Source organism: Micromesistius poutassou (assembly GCF_964030765.1).
Source record: "Micromesistius poutassou genome assembly, chromosome: 2".
Taxonomy (NCBI): domain Eukaryota; kingdom Metazoa; phylum Chordata; class Actinopteri; order Gadiformes; family Gadidae; genus Micromesistius; species Micromesistius poutassou.
Genome location: NC_140272.1, coordinates 9,486,376 through 9,512,044, shown reverse-complemented (window position 1 = coordinate 9,512,044; position 25,669 = coordinate 9,486,376). Strand labels below are relative to the sequence as shown.

The 25,669-nt window shown below is 44.5% G+C and overlaps 1 protein-coding gene across 1 annotated transcript in view; it reads right to left on the bottom strand.

The window, feature by feature from the left end:
• Window positions 1–23,860, bottom strand: part of LOC311339262 (plasma membrane calcium-transporting ATPase 1-like) — a 43,363-nt gene extending 19,503 nt beyond the window's left edge. Inside the window, exons 1-6 of the mRNA XM_084464638.1 lie at window positions 23,196–23,860; window positions 10,035–10,456; window positions 4,356–4,553; window positions 3,820–4,077; window positions 1,844–1,969; window positions 1,505–1,630 (exon numbers count right to left, since the gene is read on the bottom strand). Coding sequence (XP_084320764.1) covers window positions 1,505–1,630; window positions 1,844–1,969; window positions 3,820–4,077; window positions 4,356–4,553; window positions 10,035–10,230 — 904 coding nt within the window. The 5' untranslated portion in view covers window positions 10,231–10,456; window positions 23,196–23,860. The remainder of the gene's footprint in view (window positions 1–1,504; window positions 1,631–1,843; window positions 1,970–3,819; window positions 4,078–4,355; window positions 4,554–10,034; window positions 10,457–23,195) is intronic.
• Window positions 23,861–25,669: the final 1,809 nt, after the last annotated feature.

The window sequence follows — 25,669 nt, the reverse complement described above, 5'->3', positions numbered from 1 at the left end:
CGCAGCCCAACCGACCTGTTTGAGAAGGTTTTCTCAGAGTGTGGATGTTTCAGACTAGGTGAGCTCATGGCTCATCCCTTCTGGCTAATTCTTCATAATTTTCTCAATTCATCTGACAGTTTTACATAAACATAGTAGTGAGTGATTAACAGGGATATGTAATTGAAAGAACAATGCTGAACAGCATCTCAGACACAAACCACCGCAGAGGGCTGTAAGATGTACCTCAATAGAAACCATGCTAGACTCCCAGCTAATGGCCTTGCTGTTTCCATACTAGTCAAGTAACCAAGAAAATCAAAGTGTTTTTTTTCAATACATTTCATAAAGGCCTGGTTATACAAGAAAAAAAACAAGTGCCAAAACATGTGGTAAGTGCTGGTCCGAGGCAGAAAAAATAAAACAATCAACAAAACACTTAATTCTACCAAATATGATGCAATTGTGAAACATTAAATATGGAAAAAGTGCGGTATCTGTTCGAGTGAATGATACAAACCGCATGGCCTGGTTCCTCCCTCTTACAACGCAGTCGTACTGTTTATCAAGTACATCCCAGCATGTGAAGACCTTACTCCACTGGTGAATGGATGAATGCATGTACACCATACACTACGTATTTGCATACATAAGAAATACAGATAGCGTTCACAAACAATGCCATATCAATGCCATATCCATTTAGCCTGGAATTTAAACTAGCTATAACATACCTCAACATGTTGAGAAAATGTTTCGTTTTATACGGATACTTATCGTAAAAGGCAGTTTGCTAGGTAAACCTGATATTTTTCACCAAACATTCAAACTACCCATTGACAGCTCTAGGATCAGAACACATGCACCAGACGTGCTTTCAGCTTGAAATAAGTTTTGTGAAAAGGTTAAAATTAGCCACCTTAGAAAGGGCAACTAAAAACGATGATTCCAGAACAAAAAGCGTAAGGAGGTGGACACGGTAGAAGCCTTTGTATTGAGCCAGCCCTCCATGTTCCATCAGATCACTGTGGATCACACGTCCACGTGAGGCTGAACAGCATCCTAACACACACCCAGTCTACCCATGGCTGTTTGAAGTCTCATCTCAAGAGGGGCACGGAGAGTTGAATGCATTTTATCCAGAAATACTCCATTTGGAGAGGTAGAAGTGTGCATGTTTGTACGACTCTTCTGTAGTCCATTTTGCTGCTGCTGCCGTGTGATGACTCACAGAAGGGTTCACGCACTACATTTGAAGATTATTCTGAGATGTGAAACCGCAAATAGAACACAATCGAGGACAGCGTGTCAATGCTGTCCTCCGAATACGCTGCTCTTTGAACACACACACAATCTGGATGCTTTTAGGCATTCTAACCCACTTATATTCTGTTTCACGTTTACTTTCATGGTTACATTGGTTACACAATCAGTATTTACCTGGAAACCCTTTCCCACAAACCCAAACCAAAGCAGCAGCTCCTACGGTAGGAGAGAAAGGGGTTGTGTTTGGTCTGCCTCTTACTTTTCTTGACTTTCTTTTCCTCGTCGCTATCGCCCGCCCCCAGGAGGGTGAAGATGATGCCGGTCTGGGAGTTGAGGCCCACAGCCGACACCACCATGCGCCCAGAGCCTTCCATCACATGGGTGCCTGGAGAGGGAAGTGCTTATCTTAATGGCTTCAGCATCCTTTCATTCACTATCTAATCTCACCTTACGTTGCGCTTAATGCTGAACAACAGAAAGACACATACAATTAAATGGATAAAGAAGTAGTGCATAATCCAAGAGAGTATTATTGTTGAAATGATTGTGTGGACATAGTTCACTTTATATCTGATTTCATGTGAAGCGATGGTCTCACCAGACAGCAGCATGGGGTCCTTGTCCAGGGACTTGCGGACGTGGTCGGACTCGCCCGTCAGAGAGCTCTCATCGATCTTCAGGTCGTTGCCTTGGATCAGGATGCCGTCGGCTGGCAGGAGGTCCCCTGGATCACCAAGGCCGCGAGGGAGTCAGACACCAGAGGCCCACGCTGCTTTACCCATTATTATGAGGATCCCTGTGTAGCTGGGTGAATCCTTCTACTGTTCTACAACACATCCCTCAAAGCTCCTCGTACTTCACCGTCCATTACTCTGAGAATCACCATGTACCGCTGTTTAAACTGGTCTCCAATTCCTGACCTCACCCAAGAGTGCTGCCTGCTATTCTCAGGGACTGCGCCTCACTACCAGCGTCACTTAACTCACCTGGCCATTTCCCTACGCTTTGTATTGATGTATACCGTAAATCCTCTAATATAGGCCCGGGCCTTTATTTTACTCAAGCGCATCGCGGCCCAGGCCATTATTGGAAGGAGGCCAGAATTAGAGGCAGGCCTCTATTTCTATTTGAACAAAACGGACTACCAGTAGAATGAATAAAAACAAGATTTTGTGTCTATTTGAAAAAGTACAGTTACCATAACATATGATATGCTTACAAAAAAAAGTTTCTATATGTCAATGAATTTGAAGTAGTGCTTATATCTCCACCTTGAAAATGCCAACTTTTCATCGGATTGCTCCGGACTCGCCATCTCTACTGCTTCTTCGAATCTGTTTGGTGTGTGTGTGTGTGTGTGGTGCGCGTGGCCTGGCTTGTGTGTAAAAACACTGGCTCAGATTGGCTACCATGAAACATGACTCTGCCTTAGCCAATCATAATCGCTTATCTCGTTGTTAACCCACCCGGTCTCCTCACTAGCAGTTTGTGTATGGAGCCAGGGGTGCGTTTGGATTACGCAGTTTATTCAATCAATTCATAGTAATGCACCGCATTTAACATTCAGTAACGATAACGGCATTGTAACGACGGAACAGTAATTAGTTAGATTACCCTGTTACTGAAAAAATAACGGCGTTACCTAACGCCGTTCTTTTAAACGGCGTTATTCCAAACACTGCTGAAGTCTCACGTGCTAGTCAAGAGCGAGGTGATTGAAAGAAAAACGTTGGTTCTAATAATAGCCCCGGCTTCTATTAGAGACCGGCCTTTATTTACCTCCGCCGACAGCGAGACCGGCCAATGTTAGAGACCCGGCCACTAATGGGATACAGGCCAATATTAGAGGATTTACGGTACGTGCCATTTGTTTGGGTCAAAACAACATTTTCTAGAAAGAATGACACGTTGATTTATTATTTGCTACCTACAATAACTAAATGTGCTCTCGATCCGTGCACCGTGAAGTATAACCCCTAGTATAAATGCATATGTACACCTATCTGCATTGCTCTCTGACTCACTACCCCTACATGGTTTATAATGGCCAGGTTCCAGAGACCCGCGCAGCACCAGACTGCAGCAGCACAACATCAGATTTTGATTGGCTTCGTGACTTGTGCTATTACTTTAATTATATAGCTGCTATTCTGATCCTAATGTCAGCCCGTCTGGCCCCTACTGAGCTGAGAAGGAGGAGATCTCCTTCCCATGCCACCGCGCTGATGCCACTTAGTCATTGGGTTCTCGAAGGGATAAAGTGAAGTGGAGTCATTTGTAAAATAAAAGTTGTGAAGCACAAACCATAGTTGAATCCACTTTGGGTTGATACCGTTTTAGAATCCCTATCTGTTTAATTCCACTGCGGTCCTGTACTTCCTGCTGTAACATCCACATCCCATCTCAGATGACCTAGCACTTCAGTAGTGATCTGATCCTAACCTGCTGCACAGCGGCCTGTTTCAGGATGCAGGGGACTCCATCTCAATGTACCGTACAAATAAAGAAACAGTTAACTAAATACGGTCCTGTTGTTTCAAATGAGCCCAGGCTTGTTGTTCTGGGAGGTCTCACCGTATTTGATCTGCGCGATGTCGCCCGTCACGATCTCCGACACAGGGATCTGGATGACCTGGCCCTTGCGGATGACGGTGAACTTCTGCTCCTGCTCGATGCGGCTCTGCAGCCCGCGGAACTGCTTCTCCTTGGACCAGTCGTTGAAGGCCGTGACCAGCACCACGATGGCCACCGAGAAGAGGATGGCGGCGCCCTCGATCCAGCCCGCCTGGGCCTCGCCTTCGTCCTCCACACCGGACGCTGCCTGCCCACAACCTGAGGGGCACAGCAGGGGGGAGAGCAGAGTCAAGATTGCTGTCCTTCACCAAGTCACACACTCACCATTGGAGATGAGTGGATGAGAAATGAACACGGCGACACATGGAAGACACCGGCGTGTTTTCCTTCTTTGTTTGGTTTAAATTGTAAGAATGTATTTTTATGTGCATACCTCATTTGCACACAATTACGATAGTAGATCACAAGCAGTGTTATTTAGGTCATAAACAATAGAAGATAATGAATCCCTGATGTATGGGTTTCTTTGCTCTTACTTTCACTGTCCCCCCCTGGTGGATGGTAGAAGGATAAGCCCAGGGATATGATGGCAGCGATCTCCAGGATGATGAGGGTGACATCTTGCAGAGCTTCCCACACCAGCGCCAGGAAACTCTTGGCCTTTTTGGGTGGGATGAAATTCTTCCCAAATGAAGCGTGCCGTTTCTCTAGATCAACAGGGTTGCCAGAAAGACCTGAAAGAGGGAGGAGACAAAATTATGATCCTCTATTAATAATAATAATTAAGTGCAGAGTGCATGCATGCATGGGTGCGTGCGTCACTTAATCTATTTCTTCCTTGACATCCCTATGCTTTGTCATGCTGTCTGTCGTAACAGAAAATCTTCTTTAACGTGGCTCAACATACAAACAGGACAATATACTGTACATGTGCAATATCATCGACATTACAGATTAAATGCATTCATATTTTTCATCTTTCGACTTTGAGGAAGTAAAAACAACACAGAAATGCTCAGATATGTGAATGCATTTAATCAGTGCAGATGGAATAAACCAGCCATATGCTTACGGGGGCTAGCATGCTTTTGCGAGTTTTGTGAATTAATGCATGAAATACAACAGGCCACCCTTCATATTTAATTCTGCAAAATGTAGCCTAATTTACTCACATGTAATGTACAATGACTGATTGAATGTCACTGTAAAACCAGCTGTTCATCCATTGTTACATAGAGACCAGACTATGTCTGTCTATAAGTGGCCGCTTCAATATATTACACTGTTACACTATATAGGAGACAAGGGCGTGACTTTGAATCCATACAAACGGCCAATCGCCTAACCCTTTATGCATAATTACATCCAAGGACAAGGACCGAGGCTACGCAGGCTAATGCAACCAAGAGTGATGGGAGGGAGCAGACATGGGAGTAAGGGTGGCAGTAAAGATCAGTGACATGTCTTCCCCTGCCTCTTCCTAGATCCCTTCAAAGAGCAGTCTTCCACTCAGCAGGGACAGCTCTGGCCCCATGGCTCATGGCGTGTGTGAAGGAGTGCTTAGACAGGAATGCTCTTGTGTGTACGTCAGCCCATGTAGTCCGTAGCACAATGCTGGCTCTTCACAACACTGCTGTCTTCAATATGCTGACACGGAAACATCAGCTCTGATGCTCTGTGACTCCACTGGTTCACAAAAGAGGTCTACTGTGGGGAGCACTGTGCCTCTTTGCCTTTGAACTCGCAAGTCGTTCACTTTAAAAAACAAAAGAGAGGCCTATGAATTGAAGTATATATATATATATATATATATGACTCATTTACATTAAATGAAGACGACTGGTACTGTAAACAAAATACTGCTCCGCAGCAATGCCCGAGCAACCCCTTATTCCCATGCAGTCATATTACACTGATTTGGACCGTCCTACCATAAAAAAGAGGAAACTACAGGGGATTTGGAGGTTTCACATGTTCAAACATCACCATTACCTGGACAAATGTTTAGGGGGGATTCAATCCAAGTTCCTCAAACAAGTTTTACTTTGCATTAAGAATAAGTACCTCACCAACAGATTTGAGGTAGTTTCCCAAACTACCTCAGTTATGGTGACCTGCTGAAGAAACAGGCCTGGCCCCTTCAATTGGTACCAATTACTGACCCATCTCCAAGCTGCCAATCATCTCAGAAGACCTCTGGAACCTGTTCTGTACAGCTCTGAATTAAAGGAAAAATATCAGAAATAATGTGTTCTGCGCACCTTATGCAATGGGCAGTATTAAAATTCTAGGCTTCTAGTTGTCGTTTGTGGGGCGAACTGCTCCTTGTGCTTCATGTTGATAAAGATTCAAAAGTCAAAGCGACCAGTCACCACTCCACATGTAAACGATCGTTCATCACAGAGTGACTCCAACACCCTGGCTGGAGCTCTGCTGTCGGAGAAGCCAGTATTTCGATTTAGCATGTTCCTTCATCTCTGATGACACATCCCGGTCGTTTTGTGATTGTGAGAACCGTACATTTGTTACATATAGCACCTTTAACATAACACATTTGGTGTATTTTCATTGTTCTAAATATGGGTTATTTTTGACAGGGCTTCTGTCTTTCTGGTTTGGTTTACCCAGACACCTTAAATCTAACCATACGGAAAACTTTATGGTAAACGTTTGATAAAAAATGTCTCTCACGAGGCTCAAAATATAAAAAGATAAATATTGACTCCAAAACATTTCCTATTGTAATTCCCATGTAGGAAAGTAGCTGTTCACAGATCAATCTATGCCTGTCAGCACAGACAAAGAAAGACAAGCAAGCTAGATTACTTCCAGGGCAAGGGCATGGAATGAGCCTTTCTTACACCGAGAGAGGGACGGATTTCCTTCACTAAGACAGAGACTCAACCCAAGCACCAGATACCGGGAGTCCCCGGCAGCCCGGTCACACTGGGCAGGGCGTTACCGGGCAGGATGCCACCTGGCTCCGAGCTGCACAGCAAGTCATCTGCAGCCGAGCCAGGAACACAAGCTCAGGCCATGGCTCTGTGTGAAGGCCGCTCACAGGCACACCATTTGGTCCGCTGTAAACCACCCCCAGTCCAATAACCCTGGTATGGTTCTGCGGTCCACCCCCGGTACGGTTCTACGGACCACCCCAGTACAGTTCTACAGTCCAACCCCGGTAAGGTGTATCCCCGGTACGGTCAACCCCCGGTACAGTTCTACAGTCCATCCCCGGTACGGTCCACCCCTGGTACGGTTCTACGGTCCACCCCAGTACAGTTCTACAGTCCACCCTCTGGTCCGATCCACCGCCTGGTATGATCCAACCCCTGGTACGATCCAACCCCTGGTACGATCAAACCCCTGGTACGATCAAACCCCTGGAATGGTTCTACAGTCCGCCCCCGGTACGGCCCAACAACCCCGTAACGGTTCTACGGACCATCCATGGTATGGCCCACCTCCCGGTATTTCCCAACCCCATTACGTTTCTACAGTTACAGGGCTAAAGCCTGGTAGGCCTACGGTTTGGGCACATGTGAACAGAGAGACTGGTTGGAACTGGTAAAGTAACCTAGAGTTGAATATCTTTAAAACAATGAAAGACCAATTCCATATTACCGTTATTGAATGGAGGAATGCATCATACATTTGTTCCCAGAAATGGATTTGTGCTGACCTCGAGTGTACGGCTGAATTAGGTAGTTATGGAACACCTGCAGTGGCGATTAACTCAAGTACTTTATCCAATTGCATCGTGCGAGTCAAGTTTACCATTCAGCATGATGATGGACAGCACGCTTTGATTTTTGTAGGATTAAAACATCTGGGTGAAATCTGTACCCTAGTCACCTCTAAAAACCCTCCCACTCTTTTAAAAGCCATGTCCCAACCACAAACACCTAGTTTAATGCAGTCGCCTTGATGATGGTGCCATTGACTTCCATTGGATGGGGTCTTTAAATGAAGAGTACAGTCTTAGAGGATACCCATGTATCTACACATTACATCCAGAGGATTCATAGATAGAACCTGGGGTGGGGGTTCTGGAGGGGATAAACCTCTGGACTAATGGAAAGAGAATGTTGTTGACAGTATGCATGCATTCCAAGGACACTAGACTCCATTAGGGAGTGCTTAGAGCAGCCAGACTCCAGAGTAGAGACTAGCATGAACACACCGTCTACACACTATAGACACGACTCTCTCCTGTTCACTACATAAAGCTAGTAGATGCAGCTAACATTTCCTTGAAGTAAAACCTTACAATAAGGTGTGTTGTTGCGGATCAACAGAATAGTGGTCTAGTGGTTAGGATGTCTGTCTGCCAGCCAATAGGTCCTGGGTTCAATGCCCGATCTAGTCGTTGAGTTGCTTTGGAATAAAAGCATCTATTAAAGGACTAAATAGTATTTTGGCCTAGAGGCGTTTGTTGCCTTTTATACTAAATGAATAGACAATGGCTAAAGCTTTAAAGTTAAGTTCAATATCTGTGTACATTAAGTCTAATTGAGGATGAAAAATATACTTTATTGTTAAGGCCTCACCAGCAGTACTGGAAGTATTATATTCTTATTCAGTAATCATTCAATCATATTTTCACATGGGGTTCTCCCTCTTAGACCTATCCATCCATCCCATCTTCCAAACATACAAATTTAGGGATGTGAATATTCCCATTTTTCATGATCAGTGAAGAATAATCAGTGGGTGGTGTGAACAAGTATTTGATTATTCGTTGTGTGCCAACAATCACTTGTGCTCAATCTAGTATAAAATGTAGAGCACATTTCATTTGTGGGATTGTGGAAAGGCTTGTTTGCTGGCGGGGGATTGTATCTCGTTGAAGGGGCGGGGCAAAGGTTTAACTTCGGTTCACTTTATGCAAATTAGTGCATATTGCAGCATGCGTTCAGCCATGTGATTGAATGACCATGAGCTGTTTTTAGATTGGACCACATTGAGTGAGTACTGGCGGACCCTACAGACTTAAATTTCCTTGAACGAATAATACAACATTGGGACCCATCACTGATATCTGCCATCTATGTGGGCAGGAGTGAAAGATTATTTTTTTTACCCATACATGTGTTCATCTGCAGCCCCATCCCCCTACTAGCACACCGAAAATACACTTGTTTTTATTCATTAGCCTTCGTCATTTCTACAATGGATGTTACGGTCGTCCTTTGATTATTAAATGGAACAGAGCAATGATCTATGGCATCAGGGGACCTGCTGGAACTCATTTAGGAACCCTGAATGGATCGCTGGTGAGATGCACTTTGCGTAATTGGGGGGAGAGGGGGCGAGAGCGACTTGTGACAGACACAGGCCGTGTCCCAATTCAGGGGTTGCATCCTTCGAAGGACGCATTTGAAGACCGCATACGTCACAGCGGCGCGTCAAGTGCTGTCCCATTTCGAAGGGTCCTTCGAATGCGGCCGAGATATGCAGCCTTCGTTTCCCGGATTTGAAGGACGCATCGGATGCATCCTTCACGGCCCAACGTATCCCAACATTCATTGCGCGTTGGATATTTTTTCAGAAATGGCGCGGAGAGAGCGGAAGCAGCAGCTGCAGCGAATACATATTTAATGACAAAACTATGTAAAAACATTGTTTTATATAAAAGTAAGGTTGGGACCATTTTAAATATGTAACTTTATTGTCAAAGTTCAATTACATTAACGCTAGACATATAACGTTAAACTAATTAACTTTAAGCCAACGTCCTCTCTTCCTCTTCACCCGCCGGCTCCGGCGGTGAATCTTCTCCCACTCCTCCAATAAAAGATAAAACATAACCAATAAAATGATAATTTCTGGCTCCATATATCTCCTCCACTGTCCGGTTTGAACCGCAGCTGTCAGGGTTGCTAGGAGACAGGAGCGGCGCGTGGTCACGCAAGGTAAAGGACGTTAACGGCTGGTTGCGCAATCCGGAAATGCTCCGTAGGCTAGACCGTCCCATTCCACAACGCTCGTTCGGCCTTCGATGCAGCCTTCGCGGTCTACGAAGGCTGCATCCTTCGAAGGACGCATCCTTCGAAGGATGCAACCCCTGAATTGGGACACGGCCACAGCCTTTATTGAAGAGAAGGTTTATATCTGGAGTCTTCAAAATGTAGTATTTACAAATATTGACCTAATTCCATTTTTTTTAATACATCTATAGATATGAGTGTTAGTGTGGGGGTGGTGTTCCTTACCTTCTATGGGAGAGGTTTTGAGCCGGCGGCAGATGCCCTGCACATCTCCGTAGCTGTCCCTGATGCTGGCCACCGCCTCGGCGCTGCGCAGCTCCATCAGGTTCCTCAGGTCCATGGTGGTGATGCCAAAGTCCCCCTCCTGGCTGGGGTCCGCCACCGAGTTCCCCGGAGGGTGCTCTGCAGCGTTGTTCGCCATCTTCCCAGCTGCTGTCGTCTCTGGCCCCTCGGCACGTTGTCTCACACCTGGTCAAGAGGCAGCGGCAACAGCTGAGGAACCCTTCTGTCAGGTCTGGTCGTTCCCAGGTTGGTCAGAGCGGCCTGAGAGGATCTCTGAGGTTAGATCCTTAACCCGATCTGCACATCCCAGTCAGCAGGTCTGGAGACGAGGATGTAAACATGATCTGGTGGACTTCCTCTTCGCACTGCAGAGAGAGAGGAACAGAAACAGGTTTGAGCGAGGTAGCACATTGAAGAGGTCTAACCAGGCATGCGGATGAAGCCATCAAAGGGGAGTGGATGTCTCTTGGGGCAGCGAGCACGAGACAGGGAGAAGCTTGTTTTAGTTTCATATTTTAAGCATTGATCTCATTTATTGCAATTAACAAGTGCCAGCCTCAAGCATAATTTTATAGAGCACTTATTGTTGTTACTTAAATGTAACACACAAAAAGAACCATGTAAAATAGCTGTTTTAGAGAGGCAAAATCATCCATGGGTCGATGTGTTTACGCTAGACAAATAACACTTTTCACACAAACCACATCATGAATTATTATAAGTAATATATTATAAGTTTTCTCTTTCAGGAAAAGACACACTAGGGGATAAGAACCACAATGGCATTGATGGTTTTCTTCAATTAGTTGAGGGTTTTAACCGATCCACTTTGGTTGGATGCATAACATCACAATATGTTAAAGGGGACATATTTCTCTCCATCAACATAGCTGCACATCAAAGGAAGGCCTTTGGTTTACACTAAGATAGATACACAAGATACACATTGTACAGATTGTTAAATAGCGTCTAATCTATAGAGTTGGCACGGTACCTATGCCAATGACTTGCACTGGTAGTGACCAAGTCATACCTGTAGGGATAGAGGAATCTCAGATAGTAACTCATACAAAGTAAGTAAACACCAAGAAACGATTCATCATAAAAGTTATTCCTCTTCCAGATTACAATGTTTTTTTGTGCAAAGATGTAAAAGGTAGTAAAACTGTAGGACATACAAAACATTTCAAATGAGCCCTGCCTGATGTTCAACTCATGTGACAGCCGCTTACAACAAGCAAGTGTTAAACTATGAGCAAAAGTAACACAGGCTTAAAAACACTCTTTCTCTCACTCTCTCTCCCATGCAGAGACACACCTTTATGTGCTGTTGTTTGACTAAGACTCAAATTAACACCACATCTGTTCTGAGAGTTCCCTGATCCCCTTTTCTACTTGTGATAACTGCGAGCCGGGTTAGAAGGTCTTTAAGAATAGAATAACCTTCTTGTACTAAGTATTCAACCAAGTGTTCTTCTACTAAGAATTCAGTTAAGAAAAATTTAGCCATCTAACCACATTATTCTTCAATAGAAAAATGACATCGATTTAGAGAACAGACAAAGCTCAAAGTCAAGAATATAAGCCCATTAAAGCTGCAATCATTTGACTCTGTAACTACTAAACTAACGTTTTAGCACAATTTCCCATTTTACAACACAAAAAAATAACTTCATTGGCTCACACAAGACTGTCTTGTGTCAACAGTCATGAGTGTCAAGAGTCGTGAACATTGTCATGCCTCTCCCACGCAGCACAATGCACCTCTGTGGGCTCCTTCAGCATACAACTCTGGAGGCAACGGCTGATAAGCCTGCTGCTGACACGCTGTGAGCCGCTCCACTGCCCCCCTTCTATCAAACAGACCTAGGACCATTCACACACAGCTCCCAGTAAACCCATGGGAGACCATCGTTCCGGTTGCCCGTTCACACAAGTCTGAAGTCAGCCATGGCGGGAGAGACCAAGTTCATTTTCAATACACTATGGGTGAAGTGGGCATGTCTGCAAGGAGGAGCAATAATTTACACACCAAAACTGGAACCTTGATACACCAGTGGAGACGGTACTACCAGAACCTCAATAAACCAGTGGAGACGGTGCTACCAGAACCTCAATACACCAGTGGAGACGGTACTACCAGAACCTCAATACACCAGTGGAGACGGTGCTACCAGAACCTCAATACACCAGTGGAGACGGTGCTACCAGAACCTCAATACACCAGTGGAGACGGTGCTACTGGAACATCGATACACCAGTGGAGAAGGTACTACCGGAACCTTGATACACCAATACGTGCAGTCAAAGATGAAAAAGTGAAGCATGTATTGGTTGAGCATTTGATTTTGTCTGTGGTTGAACTAGTCTGGGTGTGTTCAGTCAGGTGTACAAGGTATGGAGTGGAATAAAGGTTAAAAGGAGGAGCCACCTCAAGGCCAGGCTGTGCGGATGGAAGTGCTTAGTCAGCAGGATCGTGTTGCACATGTCCATAACATTTCTGGTATGTAGTTGGTCTTCTGTGTAGGCCTGCCCCATGTAGATGCTCAAATAGCAGACAGAAAGAGGTACAGGTGTGGATTTAAACACAGAACCTTTTGATCTAAAAGGGTATTAGAAACTGGTCTTGATGGACAATCTATCAGACTGGACACAAAACCAGGCGGAGGGTGATGGTGCATGAAATTGGTGTGGCCACTGGTCAGTACAATCACTGAGAGCAGCTTAATACTGCTTGATTGCATCATGTATGTTGTATGTTCCTTACCAAGAAACCAATAATATTCAAATGTGTCATGTCACGTGTTCTCAAAATCTTTACATGTATCAGCATATAATGTATTTGCATCTGGTCCTCACATAATGATCTTGTTTCTCCCTCTTTCCATAATCCATGGAACCATTTGGTCCACTTAAAAATGTGCTCAAAGCACCAATCCTTAAATGCGGTGCAATGGCTGTGCAGTGAATTAAACACAGCAACGCTCCACTGATGAGTACCTCCATACCGAATCAATCTGATTGCATCATTCAGTCTCTGACATTTGGAAATTGGAAAATGTTAATTAATGGAACATTCTAATGAATCATTTAATTTGACACGCATTTAAAAAAAGAGGTCTTCTGTGTACAAAAAGGGTTTAGAGGAGTGAGATTCACGATGAATTGATAATATATAAACGTTCACTAAAATGAAGTTTATTATTATTTGATGAATTGTATGTAATCGCATGAATAATACAATGCCTGGGTTTCATCTTTATGGTTGACTTCACTGTTGGTCACATTTGGAGCTCAATACATGGAATGTAATGCACCTAAAAGACGACAGACGTCGTGAGGAATTGATGTAGGGGTGGGGCAGAGAAGAAAGCTTACATAAGCATGGTGGTTCAGTATCAGGGAGTGAAGACATGGTGTCTCCGTAACCACTACCCACTGGATCTGGGTCTGCCGTGTTTCACTCTTATTGTTTCCTCTATTTTCTTTCCTGTCCCACTCGCCACCACCTCCCTGCCTCTGCAGACACACCTGCCTTGCATACCAAATCAGAACACTGCACCGCCCTCACCCAGTAAAGCCTGCCTGCTCTGCACGCGCGCACGCACGCACGCGCACACGCATGCGCACACGCACACACACACACACACACACACACACACACACACACACACACACACACACACACACACACACACACACACACACACACACACACACACACACACACACACGTCTGTGGCCCCACCCTCAGAGGGAGGGTTAGCACTGTTGCACAGTGTTAGCGATCGCGTACTTCCTGTTATGGCTGCATGACATGTTGCCTCTGAACCCATTCAAACAACATTTGCAAAACTTGTCTCTTGTAAACAGTGTTCATGTCAATAGTTTAGAGAGCCACGTTGACACTGAATGGATGTTTACATGTCTAAACACAGATATGGAGAGGAAGGTAGAGAGATAAGTACAACTCCACATTCATTTCCTCACTACAAGAGCTCTCCACACACGTGGAGTTTCTCTAATGAAAGGACTGACACACAACATTTCCTACCACACCATTCCTCTTAGTCCACACAGCTCCTTCAGCCGGCCCAGTTCCAACCCATCCTTCATGAGGACTTCACTCAACTCGTCTGTGTACCTGTGTGTGCTGCTAGCGGAGAGGGGGAGGGGGGTTACGGGTGGAATGCAGACAGGACCACACCCGTATCTGCAGTCATGTGACCCGAGAGGAAAGGGAAGTCCACGTCACTGCAGAACCCAGACGCAGAGGACAACGGAGAGAGGACTAGATGGACACACAGATTGAGCAGAATTAAATTAAGGGACTAGGCAAATGCATTGCGAACCCGATTAGAAAGGGAATGGGAAAGGGGGGAAAAGGAAGGGAAAGAGAAAACAGAAATGCCAGGACGGTTCTTGGAATAGAAAGAAACCGATGAAGAAATCTCAAAAAGAGAAGAGGCTTAGGACACACATGAAAGTTGCATTATTATTGTTATTATTCAAGTATAAAAAGGGAGAGTCGAAAATATTTTGAAGCTGACTGAAGTTGCAGATGTTGGACTTTTTGTTGCAGGTGGGAAAAACATTCAGCATTTTTGATCATCTAAACAGCAAACATGTGACACATTTATACCCGTCACCTACAATATCGTTGCACGTTATAAAATAATTCATGAAACACCCCTTAGGCGATTGAAGTACTCAAAGCCAATGTGTAAACGATAACCATTACCAACATGGGGCCATGTATTATCATTAACTTACTTACACAGTCCTCCTTAGAAGACAAACACCATTAGGAGGACGATCAAATGGGTTGTGGGTTATATAGTAAGATTAATATTTTACTTTCCTTTATCATTAACTCACCATTTGTTAAAGGCTTGAAAAGAAAAGTAATTACCAAAGTGTTTAAATTAAAACCATTTTTGTTTGATTGTCAATATTTGTTCACCTCTACATGATCTTCTTGAAAAGATGCTGTGACAGAGCCCCCCCCCCCCCCCATTCAGAATTAGTGCCTTTATTTATAACCTATATTGATCCGATACTCCCCTATGGTGATGGAGGGTTAGATGCATTGGTTGAAGCATTGCCAAAGGTGTGCTACTATATAGGATGTCAGTTCTTTTCATACTGTTTGGTTCACCCAAATAATTTCAGTTTCATATCGATTCGGTTTCATGATTTACCTTTTTTTTTTTACAATAAAAACACCCAAATGTGCACAACAGTTTTAACATCTATAGTTAGGTAGAGACTCATTCAATTCTTAAAAATGACCTTTGTGATCACTGAGAATAATCAATATCTACGAGAGGATAAAATAGAAAGCAGAACTTCTGTACCAAACTTTTGAAACCATGAGAAAACGAGGAACCACCACTGCTTTGGAGAATGTGAAATATTTAGTGTCTACTCAGATCATCTGTTGGACCATTAGTGCATTTTATGTTAGGAACCTTTTCTGTTGGATGAATTTTGAATTACCTTCTGCTATACCACCGAGTGACCTAGAGAAGGTTATTATACCCTCCTTGCGCTTGCGGGGGCTGTAGACCACAAAGGCTGAAGGCTGAACTGTTGAGTGTGACCCTGGAGATGAAATAACTACAATAAATTGTATATTATTGTTAAAGATCCAACTCTCCATCATCTGGAGGCTGACAAAATCTGCTCTGCAAAAATGCTTTTGAACCAGATCCATGTTGATCAGTGAGCATGAGGCAGCATTTCTAGAACCTTTCATAATGACCTATGGGACCAACCCCTTAGTGGGAATCCTGCTTTTACAGCAGGAAGATTAACTTCTGTAATAATACAAGTACATCCAAGTGTTTAAACTACCTAATTTGAATAATTTCATAGGCTCCATGCAAGTGAACAGGACAAAATGGATCGTTTCTGGGTCATCAAAACCGGGTCATTGAATATTGATGCGTCACTTTTTGCTGGTATTCAATGGCGGGTAACTAGATAATGAGCCAAATATTCAAACACTGCTGAACTATGGCTTAAACAGTTTTGGAATCGCCAATGTGATGATTGTATTTTGTGTGACACGTCTATTTATTTACCTCTTTGAAAGAGATTTCTTTTGAAGTGTTTCCAAACATCTGCACATTTAAGAGCTGCATCACCTAACAAGCTCTCTGACCCTCTGAGGGACGACCCAGGTAGTTTGCTCTGAGGACCCAGGGAGTGTGCTCTGAGGGGCCAGGTTACTGTGTGTGCTCCCAGGGTGGTTTGTCAGCAAGGTAACCCTTCCAGGTGGCTGAGAGGGCAGAGATGGCCGGCTGCACTCATACAGAAGCAGTAGATCAAGAGTAAAAGGGCCATGGAAACTCAAGTAAAAGCCTGTACTCCATGCAACACCCGTCATGTGATGGTGCTCTTGTAGGCTACCCAGGGCCTACCATGTTGCAGTACATGTGTTGTATCAATGGAGTGATGCAAGCTGTCATGGGGGGGGAGCATAGCATCAGTTAACTTGTTCCCAACACAGCCCAACATGTACACTGAAGAACTGCTGATTTGGTTTGATTGAAAATGGTATGTTTTTAATTCCAAAATATAACAATACTAAATCCAGTAAAGATAACATCTTTATCTGTGCTGTAAATGTAGAAAGAGATACTCAATGAAACCTAAAAAAAGGGGCAACATAAGGCTATGTAAGGCCTTCCATTTGCAAACTGTTCTATCTTGCCAACAGAGCTTAAGGCAGCAGTACATGAGCCTTACTACACTGTGCTAATAGAACCAGTGTAAACAAGTGGTGGCCCGCCTCCGTGGCAGAATGCAGTTCACACTAGCAGTCCACACAATGTTTAGGCACATTTTAGGTAATGCTGCCAACTGATTCCTGGGAAATCATAACCTCTTGGCCTTATTGGAGTGTTAGCCAAACGGCTAAAACAGTAGCTTAGCATCCTCTCACTGTCAAAACAACCAAGAGCAAGGGGCTGCAGGATCCAGGAAACGAGAAGAGGCAGGTTTAGGGTTACGTAGTCAAATATTTAATGGGAGATTATTCAATGGTTTAGTAAAACCAAAAAAAATGAAAAATGAAACTATCATGTCAAGTTATCGTGTCTGCAAAAATACGCGTCAACATTGCCACTGAAACTAAAATATCTCTAACCGCATTACACTGAAACACTTCATGAATGATGTGTTTTCATGGAAACTTAGACAATCTTGACTTCTTAATCTAAATGAAATTAAAATGACACTTATTACCAAATAGCAATGCAGTGAGTGACTGTGCAGCACGGCAGAGTGTGAGTGGATGCACAGTGAAGGGTTGCACCTTTTGAATAGAGAATGCTTGTTTCCATGCAAACACAGTAATGGCTCCATGCCTCTTGCATTTGTTCACATTGTCCAAACTGCAGCACCACACCTAGTTTCTCATTCCATTTGGCCATACTCAGAGTCCATCACGACACATCGTATGGAGCATGACCCTATCCTCTGAACAGCATGCTGCCTGGCTGTGCTACCAACCCTCAATGTGGACAGACGTTTTCCTACTCGACATGTACTCTACAGACCAACGGCACAATGAAAACAGCATTGCTTATGTGTTTATAAAGAGTCAGTTGCAGAGTAATCAAATTTACTGGTGGTCAAAGTGTATTCAATTTTAAAAACAAAATGTCCGGGACCAAATCCTTTCTATCAAGGATGGAAACAGTGACTGGTGTGCGCCTGCGATTCCCATCTTGGCAGAAGCAATGCCACATCCTGTATCAAGCCTACAGTGAAAGTAGGATTAAATAGGTTAGTAGGCTATTAATAACACTTCTGGGGAGCAGGATGGCCTACCAGAGAGGACTCATCAACGTGAATTCTTCTTTAGAAATCAAAAGCATGCCATACAGAATAACATAAAAAAATAAATAAACGAATGGCCTCTGGAGTACATCATTGATTGCTCAGACAAATCATGATCAGACAACGTAATGTCAATGGGCACAACCCTACCACAGACAACCCTTTGTTAAAAATAATAATACAACTATATCATAATAAGAACCGTTTAAGGCCCTTCGAGGGCCTTACATAGCGATTGTGAGTCACCGACTGCGTTTACATGCTGGAGCATAATCGTGTAATGAACGTATTGAATAAAGATTGGATTAATGTAAACAGGTTTGTTCAATCTGCTTCGCCAAAAGGATCGTCTCAGGACCGGATTTGCGAAGTCGATAGGATAGCTGGGCTTGAGCCGGTCATAGGCTACCTAATAAATAGTAGTGTTGTTGCCGGAAAGGTCAAACGATACCATGGCTTCAACGAAATCAGCAACGCACTGCTGTACGGACGAGGATACTAGGCATAGGCGAAACAATTATTTTCTGGGAATCAGTTCTTTCAGTTCCCTTCACTATCACAAATCGTTCGTTTGATTCATTCGTTCAGTTTGTTCAGTTCGTTAAGTCATATGGTCTGATACGTCATTTGGCAGGGAATCTCACGTGTCTGGCCTCACCACTTGGCTTGTAAATATGAGGTACGCCCACAAATGGAGCCTTTTAAAACACCAGAAGGTCTCAGATGGTGACAGTGCTCGGGAAAACAATCAATATGAAGTCGAGGCGAGACAAAGCTCTGTTTGTTTGTATCTTTTATTTATGTGACCATATTTTTGAAAAAAAAAAAAAAAAAAAGAATCTCTCTTGTTTTGGGAATCAGTTCTCGTCGTTCACCTTCGGGATTCGTTCGTTCTGACCGAATCGTTCGCGAATCGCCCATGCCTAGAGGAGACCCAGTTCATGCTGCACCAAGTGCAAGAATTATATAGTGAAGAATGCACAAAATGTACGTTATTGTTGCCTCGTCAAACTCCTCGTAGGCCATCTTTATTTGTATGCCACCAGATAGTTTGTTGTTGCTTTTACGTTGACGTGAACCGGAAGTGGCTCTAGTACCACTTGTTGAAAGGGCTACAACGCCACCTAGCGTAGCGGAGTCAGCCAGGTCTCCGACCATTATTCCAATCTGATCCGATGTATGTATACTCAGACAATTGACAGCCACCCCCGTCGAGTGGCAACATCGTTTTATGGCTTAATCCATGATAAGTCGATCTGGTCCGACTATGTAACCACAGTCACTGAGTGTGTAGGGGTCGTATCCCCTTCACACACACACTCACTATGTGAAGGGGATACGACCCCTCTTCCACTGCCAGTGACTATAGGACCCTCAGACCCACTGGCCCCATGGCCAGGGGAAGATGATGGAATCACATTAGAGAGCAAGGGATGATAACGGGGTACAAGATGTCGTACAAGAGCCAGGTTGGTGTTGAGCCAGGACACACTACCACCACTGCTCTTGTAATGAGATGATCGTCTAAATGTTACATTTTTTCAAATATTATTTGGGATATGTAGATGTCTTTTTGAGTAAGGGCCTTATTGGTGAAACTTTAGTGAGCATGATTACTGGTGTTAACACAGGAAAGAAAGTTAAAAAGAAGAGGATACCAGCAAAGATGTATGTTGAACACAATCCTGGGAATATTCCCAGGATTGTGTCCCATCCCATCCCGTGGGTCTGGTATTGCTAAAGTAAACCAAGAAAGCTTCAACCTCATCATTCCTGCGATAGTTATTCACCTGCACTGCACCTAAACACCCATGGAAAATAGCTCAGAAAAACCACAATGGGATTTTCCAGTTCACAACAAGGAAATGTAATATGTAATCTAACAAGATAAAAGTGGAAGCACAGTATTCAGCCATTAGGTTTTAAGCCATGCCTGGTTTCATAAGTGATCGCATATGGTAATAGCCTTTTCAGCTCCATTGTTAATCTTCTTATATTTGAACACAGTGTTCTCTCTCCACCTCTGTCCCACCATGTGTCATTTAGGGACAGAGCTCAGAGGAGATGTTGATGAAAAATCCGTAAGGAAAAGCCAACAACCTACAACTGCTTGAAAATCTCCATTCCTACTCAATAAATACCCCCACACGAGTTCCATATTCCTGTGTAACACAACATGGGCTTAACGACTAAATTGATTTGCATTTGTTAAATAAATAAGACAAAGTGACACATGCCATATAGATAGGCCCCTTGAGAACTTACTATGAAAGTCAATAATTCTTCTACTGATCAATTCATCCACAAGACATTTTAGCAGAAATCTACACTTTTTGGAGACCCCATTGATTCTTCATGATGTCTAGTATGCAGACAGAGCATGCGTTCTGATACCAGCATTCCTCTTCCAAGAGAGGCCCCAACAGAAAACACTGTGCTCTGCATCACATGAGCCCACAGATGACCTGTATGTGCTCCTCCCCTTCAGCCATTTAGTCAGGGCTATGCATCATTCATCAGCTGCCTACGAGTCTCCCGCACGTGGTGTTGGGAGAATTGATGTGGCGATACATTTCTTCAAGGCAGTCTTGCCTCCCATCTATGTGTGGCCTTTTCATGTACTGGTGTGTGATTCTGCGTCTTTGTATTACATCCTTGTTTAGGCCCGACAAGCAGCCAGCCACCTGAGGTTCACGGTTAATGTCCAACTACTCAGTTGAAACACAGAGCTCTGGGAGACCAACATGCAACATGCACCACTGGATCAGAATGGGAAGAAGTGGGTGAATCTCTTCAGATGTGTGTGCATACTCTGCATGTTAAGGAGAGACTGTACACACTGTGGGTATGGGAACATCAGTACATGTTAAGGAGAGACCATCCACACTGTGTGTATGGGAACATCCATTGCAGTGTTTGGAAAAGTGGCAGAACGATTCCTAGAACTTCTTAAAATAGGCTACTAAACTGTATTTCTAATCATGTTTAAGACATGCATGAGTCATGATTCTAAACTAATTCGACCTTTACTGTCCCTGATATTGACAATGAAGTGACAGACAAGTAATCTCATGTTGACCCAAAGTGAACCAGCTATTAGTGAGGATACAGCTATAAGGAGGGTACTTGAGGAAAACGTTTACTAAACGAAAACAATAAAACATCCGTTTCATTCAAATGAGGTTTTAGTGAAAACTGCACCAGCAAAGGTACATAATCGTAAACTATATATATTACACCCACCCGATATAGAGGGAAAGCATCCTACAGGTTCAAGAGAGGGGGATGAAGACGTATGCTGCTCCCTCAGGGGGAGGGTAGAGCAGGCCCATTATTCGTGACAATAACGCAAACAATCTACCACAACACATGGCACCACACCGTGCTCCTTTAGGAACTATGGACGTGTTCTGAATAACTAGCGCAACGTTCTCTGGATATATGCATTCCTCTCAGAAGAGGGGGAAAGATGGCGCGGTTCTAACGTCTCGCTAAATGGAGACATCATCCTCCATAACCAACCACCGCAGTCTGCTCTCCGCAGCGGGAGAGGATGAATAACGCACCGCGTGTTGCGCACCAAGAGTCACCGGAGGGGCGCCCCGGTGACACCGGGTAGAGCGCGTACCATTACGGCAGTCCTGATCGCAGCAACCCGGGTTCGATTCCTGCCCGTGGTCATTTGTTGCATGTACTCGCCTCTATCTCCCATACCTTCATGCCTATCTCACTCTATCATGAAGCATAAAAATGCAAAAATAAATATATATATTTTTTTAAAGTCACCGGGAACTCTGTGACGCGGTACAACCGGGCTGGGGGAATCCGCCCGGTTGTAGAAGCTACGGTAGCCTAATGCTCATATATAACAGAGTTATTATATTATTTTGGCTTAAAAAGGTGCTTAGAAAAATTATTCACGTTTCATATATAGTAAAATGGTGTTCAGATGAGACAAAACATGCCAAGCCACAATATATCCTCGTTGGAGGTCACGGGGAAAAACAGTCAGAGTGCGGGATCTCCCTTTTTACCAGAGGACACACCCAAAACCACAGGGGGCGGGGCCTGGTCCTGGAGCATGACGTCAGGAGGAACCAGCAGGCCAGGCCACGGAGAAGCTTTTAGGACATTAAAACAAGACCGGTTCGGTCTGGTACGCAACAACAAGTTGCCGACAGTCTAGTGGGACTATAGTGAGAGTCTAATGAGAGGCTAGAGAGAGTCTAGGGAGTCTCTAGTGAGACTAGTGAGCATAGTGAGACTCTCGTGAGTCTAGTGAGTACATAGTGAGACTCTAGTGAGCCTAGAGAGTGCAAAGTGAGTGCATAGTGAATGCATAGTGAGACTCTAGTGAGAGTCTAGTGAGACTAGTGAACGCCTAGTGCGAGTCTAGTGAGAGCCTAGTCTAGTGAAAGCCTAGCGAGACTCTAGTGAGAGCCTAGTGAGTCTCTAGTGGGAGTCTAGTGAGCCTAATGAGAGCCTAGTGAATCTAGTGAAAGCCTAGTGAGACTCTGGTGAGAGTGAGAGCCTAGTGAGTCTATTGGGTCTCTAGTGAGTCTAGTGAGAGTCTATTGAGTCTATCGAGTCTCTAGTGGGAGTCTAGTGAGCCTGGTGAGTGCCCAGTGGGAGCCTAGTGAGAGTCTAGTGAGAGCCCAATGAGTGTCTAGTGAGTCTAATGAGAGCCTAGTGAGCCTAATGAGAGCCCAATGAGTGTCTAGTGAGCCTGTCCATAAGTAGAGGCGGTCTGAACAAAGCAGACCAGCTCCTGGGTCCATGGGGGGTGGGAGCCGCACCAGCTGAGCCCGTTGATCTGGAAACACCAGTCCGAGGCATGCACACACCTCGGCGTCCTCCAGACGTTAAGTACTGCTTCCTATTCAGACATGATAGTGTCTCTGATCAGATGTCTACTTAAATAGCCTGCGCAGTAACCGGGGGGGAAGTAACCTCTGCGGTGTCCCTCTTCCTCCCCCCGGTACCGCTTTACCCCCCACTGCGCTGCGGGACCGGGTCCTCAGGCGGACCCACCGTTTTTTTATTTTATGCAGGGGACCATGAAGGGCGTTTAGAAAACTCGCGAAAGGACGCGAACCATACGTGTTGGTTTGGACTGGTTCCCGGTTCATAAGAACAGTACGTCTATACGGTGCTCTTTCAGATACCAGAGCCCCATTTCACACCTGTGGAAAAAAAGGTACCGCTGTAACCAGCGGTTACCCGGTAGGGTGGACTATGAAAGAGATGGATCCTTACCCAGATGCTCCACCACAGGACTCAGAGTCCGTCGATGAGACCCTCGTTTAAAATCCACTCCCCTGTGTGTGTGTGCGTGTGTCAAAGCCCTCCTCTGCTTTGATCACAGCAAAATGACATTCAATCCAGACCTGTATCGGCCTACACCTCGAGAGTTGAGGGTTCAACGTTCAGAGAGGCTCCACAAGCAGTCTGTCTTCATGCGAAGGGCGAGGACATGGAGCAGGATCAGGGAAGTTTGGGTTGGGGTTGGGGGGGGTTGCTGGTTTCCACCGGGACCCTGATGGCGAAAGGCTGCTCGACGGAAAGAACCACAACGTGGTCGGACTGGCGGAATATTCACAGGAAAGAAGCGCTCTTCCTCTGCATGTGGTGTCGCTCAGATCTCGATGCAGCTCCGCCTGGTCCCCCTGGTCTTCAGTAGTCTCTGTGTATCCCGACACCAAACACCCAGAGATACTGTTCACAACAGGTCCTTAGTCGTCAATTTGCAACAGATGTGTCTGGATTTCAAAGTTTGAGGGTAGGCTTTCATCCACACGGAGCCCAGCAGCCTACATCCGCACCGAGACGAGCAGGCGAGTGGACAGCGAGCCCGGGACTAAAAAAAAAAAGAGTTGCGAGGTTTTCCGTGATTTTGGTGGTTGGAGATTGAAAAGAAGGAGGTGAGCTGAGCTCAATGCGTTGCAGGAGAGCCCCGGAAAAGCGAGAGGGGAGGGGCTAAAGCAGGATTCCCTTCTCTAAACGGGCCCTTCAGAGCCGTCTGACTGTCTGACTGTGGGCTTGGCCTGAATGGAAAGGGATGGGCAGCAAACCAAACTCCATATCCTGTTCCAGAGCTAGGCCAAGAGGATTGAAAAGAACCGAGTAGCAGAATGGCCTATTCCAATCACACCTATTATTGCGTTTGGTGATATAATAAGGAACTGAGCATGTAGTGTATGGCCACTACATATAGGCTATATATAATCTTATACTAACTTGATTTGACTAAATAGGTTGGGCACAAATAAACTTTGTTATGGAGTCCCTATGTAGTAGCCTACCTTTTACATTAGATGTAAGTTTAGCTTCTTCATAGCCTGTTTAACAGTTATTAATTACCTTTATATGGCAGACCATGGTACTATAATGTTTTTCAGAAGTATCGTCGTCGTTTAAAGTAGAGAATTGCAATGATGTTTCACGTTGTTTCAAAAAAGCATAGGCATACTCAACGCTAAGTATGGAAGGATCTCTAGAATAGATCTTTGATCTTCTCAGGATCGCTGAGTTGGTCACAGTTGATCTGGGAATTTCTGTCCACTCTTTCTCATCCAATAAATATTGACTTTCCCTCCCCTTTCTTTCTCATCAGACAGTGCTCTGTTGACATTACATACAAGGCTACGGCTGTTATGGCAACATAGAATGGGAGAGGAGGGGGACAATGCAGAGACGCTCTTACCAGACCCAACTGATGCTAAAATCCAAACATTCTTTACAGCCAAAGCAGGGAGGGAGGGGCACAAGTCGAGTTTCTTCACTGGAATGCATGATGACATCCAGATACAAACCAAGTTGATACACTTCAAATAAACAAAAAGGAATCATTTAAATGATTATCTCTTTCCTGTGGTTCAGTGGGGTGGGAATAGGGCCATTAACAAGAGGATTGATGACTAAGGGGGGGGGGACTTTGCTGTAAGATGTAAGAAAGCTGTAAGAAACTGATATGGATATTATTTGTACACCTGTTTCATTCATCACAACTAAGGCAGTAACTCTATTTAATAAACATGTCATCTGGGCCTAAGCATCAATTCAGAATGTCACAAAATCTGAACTAGTTCAAGTTCAAGTTCTTTAGTTAAAAATATGTTACGTTCGGTTCAAGTTCAAGTTCATAGAAAAATTAACTTGTTCAATGAACTAGTTATTTTGAACTAGTTCATGCACAACACTGGACCTATGACCTATGCCCTGGTCAGACTGTGGACCTATGACCTATGACCCGGTCAGACTGTAGACCTATGACCTGGTCAGACTGTGGACATATGACCTGGTCAGACTGTAGAGCAGACTGGACAGCAGGCCTAAAGTGTAGCTGGTTGTATGCTGTGATAGGTAAACACTGGGTGTCTTCTTCCCCTGGTGCGGGCTGAATGCTAGTATCTGGGTAGTGTGTCTCTGAGGTTGCTCCGGTTCATGGCCAAGGAGAAGCTTCACATGCAGAGAATCTCGTTCCCCATTCCTCCTCTTCCATTTATATCCATTCCATTTGTATACATTTCACCAGCTGCTCCTACTGCTGGGAGGACAATAAACGCACAAACAAACTCAATTCATTGGCACTTTAAACAGGCTTGTGTAATTTCAAATAAAAGAGCAGGGGAGTTTGTAGAAAATGAATGTGCAATTTACCGGACATCATATTTGTCCTAATGCAGTAAAAAATAATATTCATGCCCCTCTACTTGGTATGGATTTCAGAA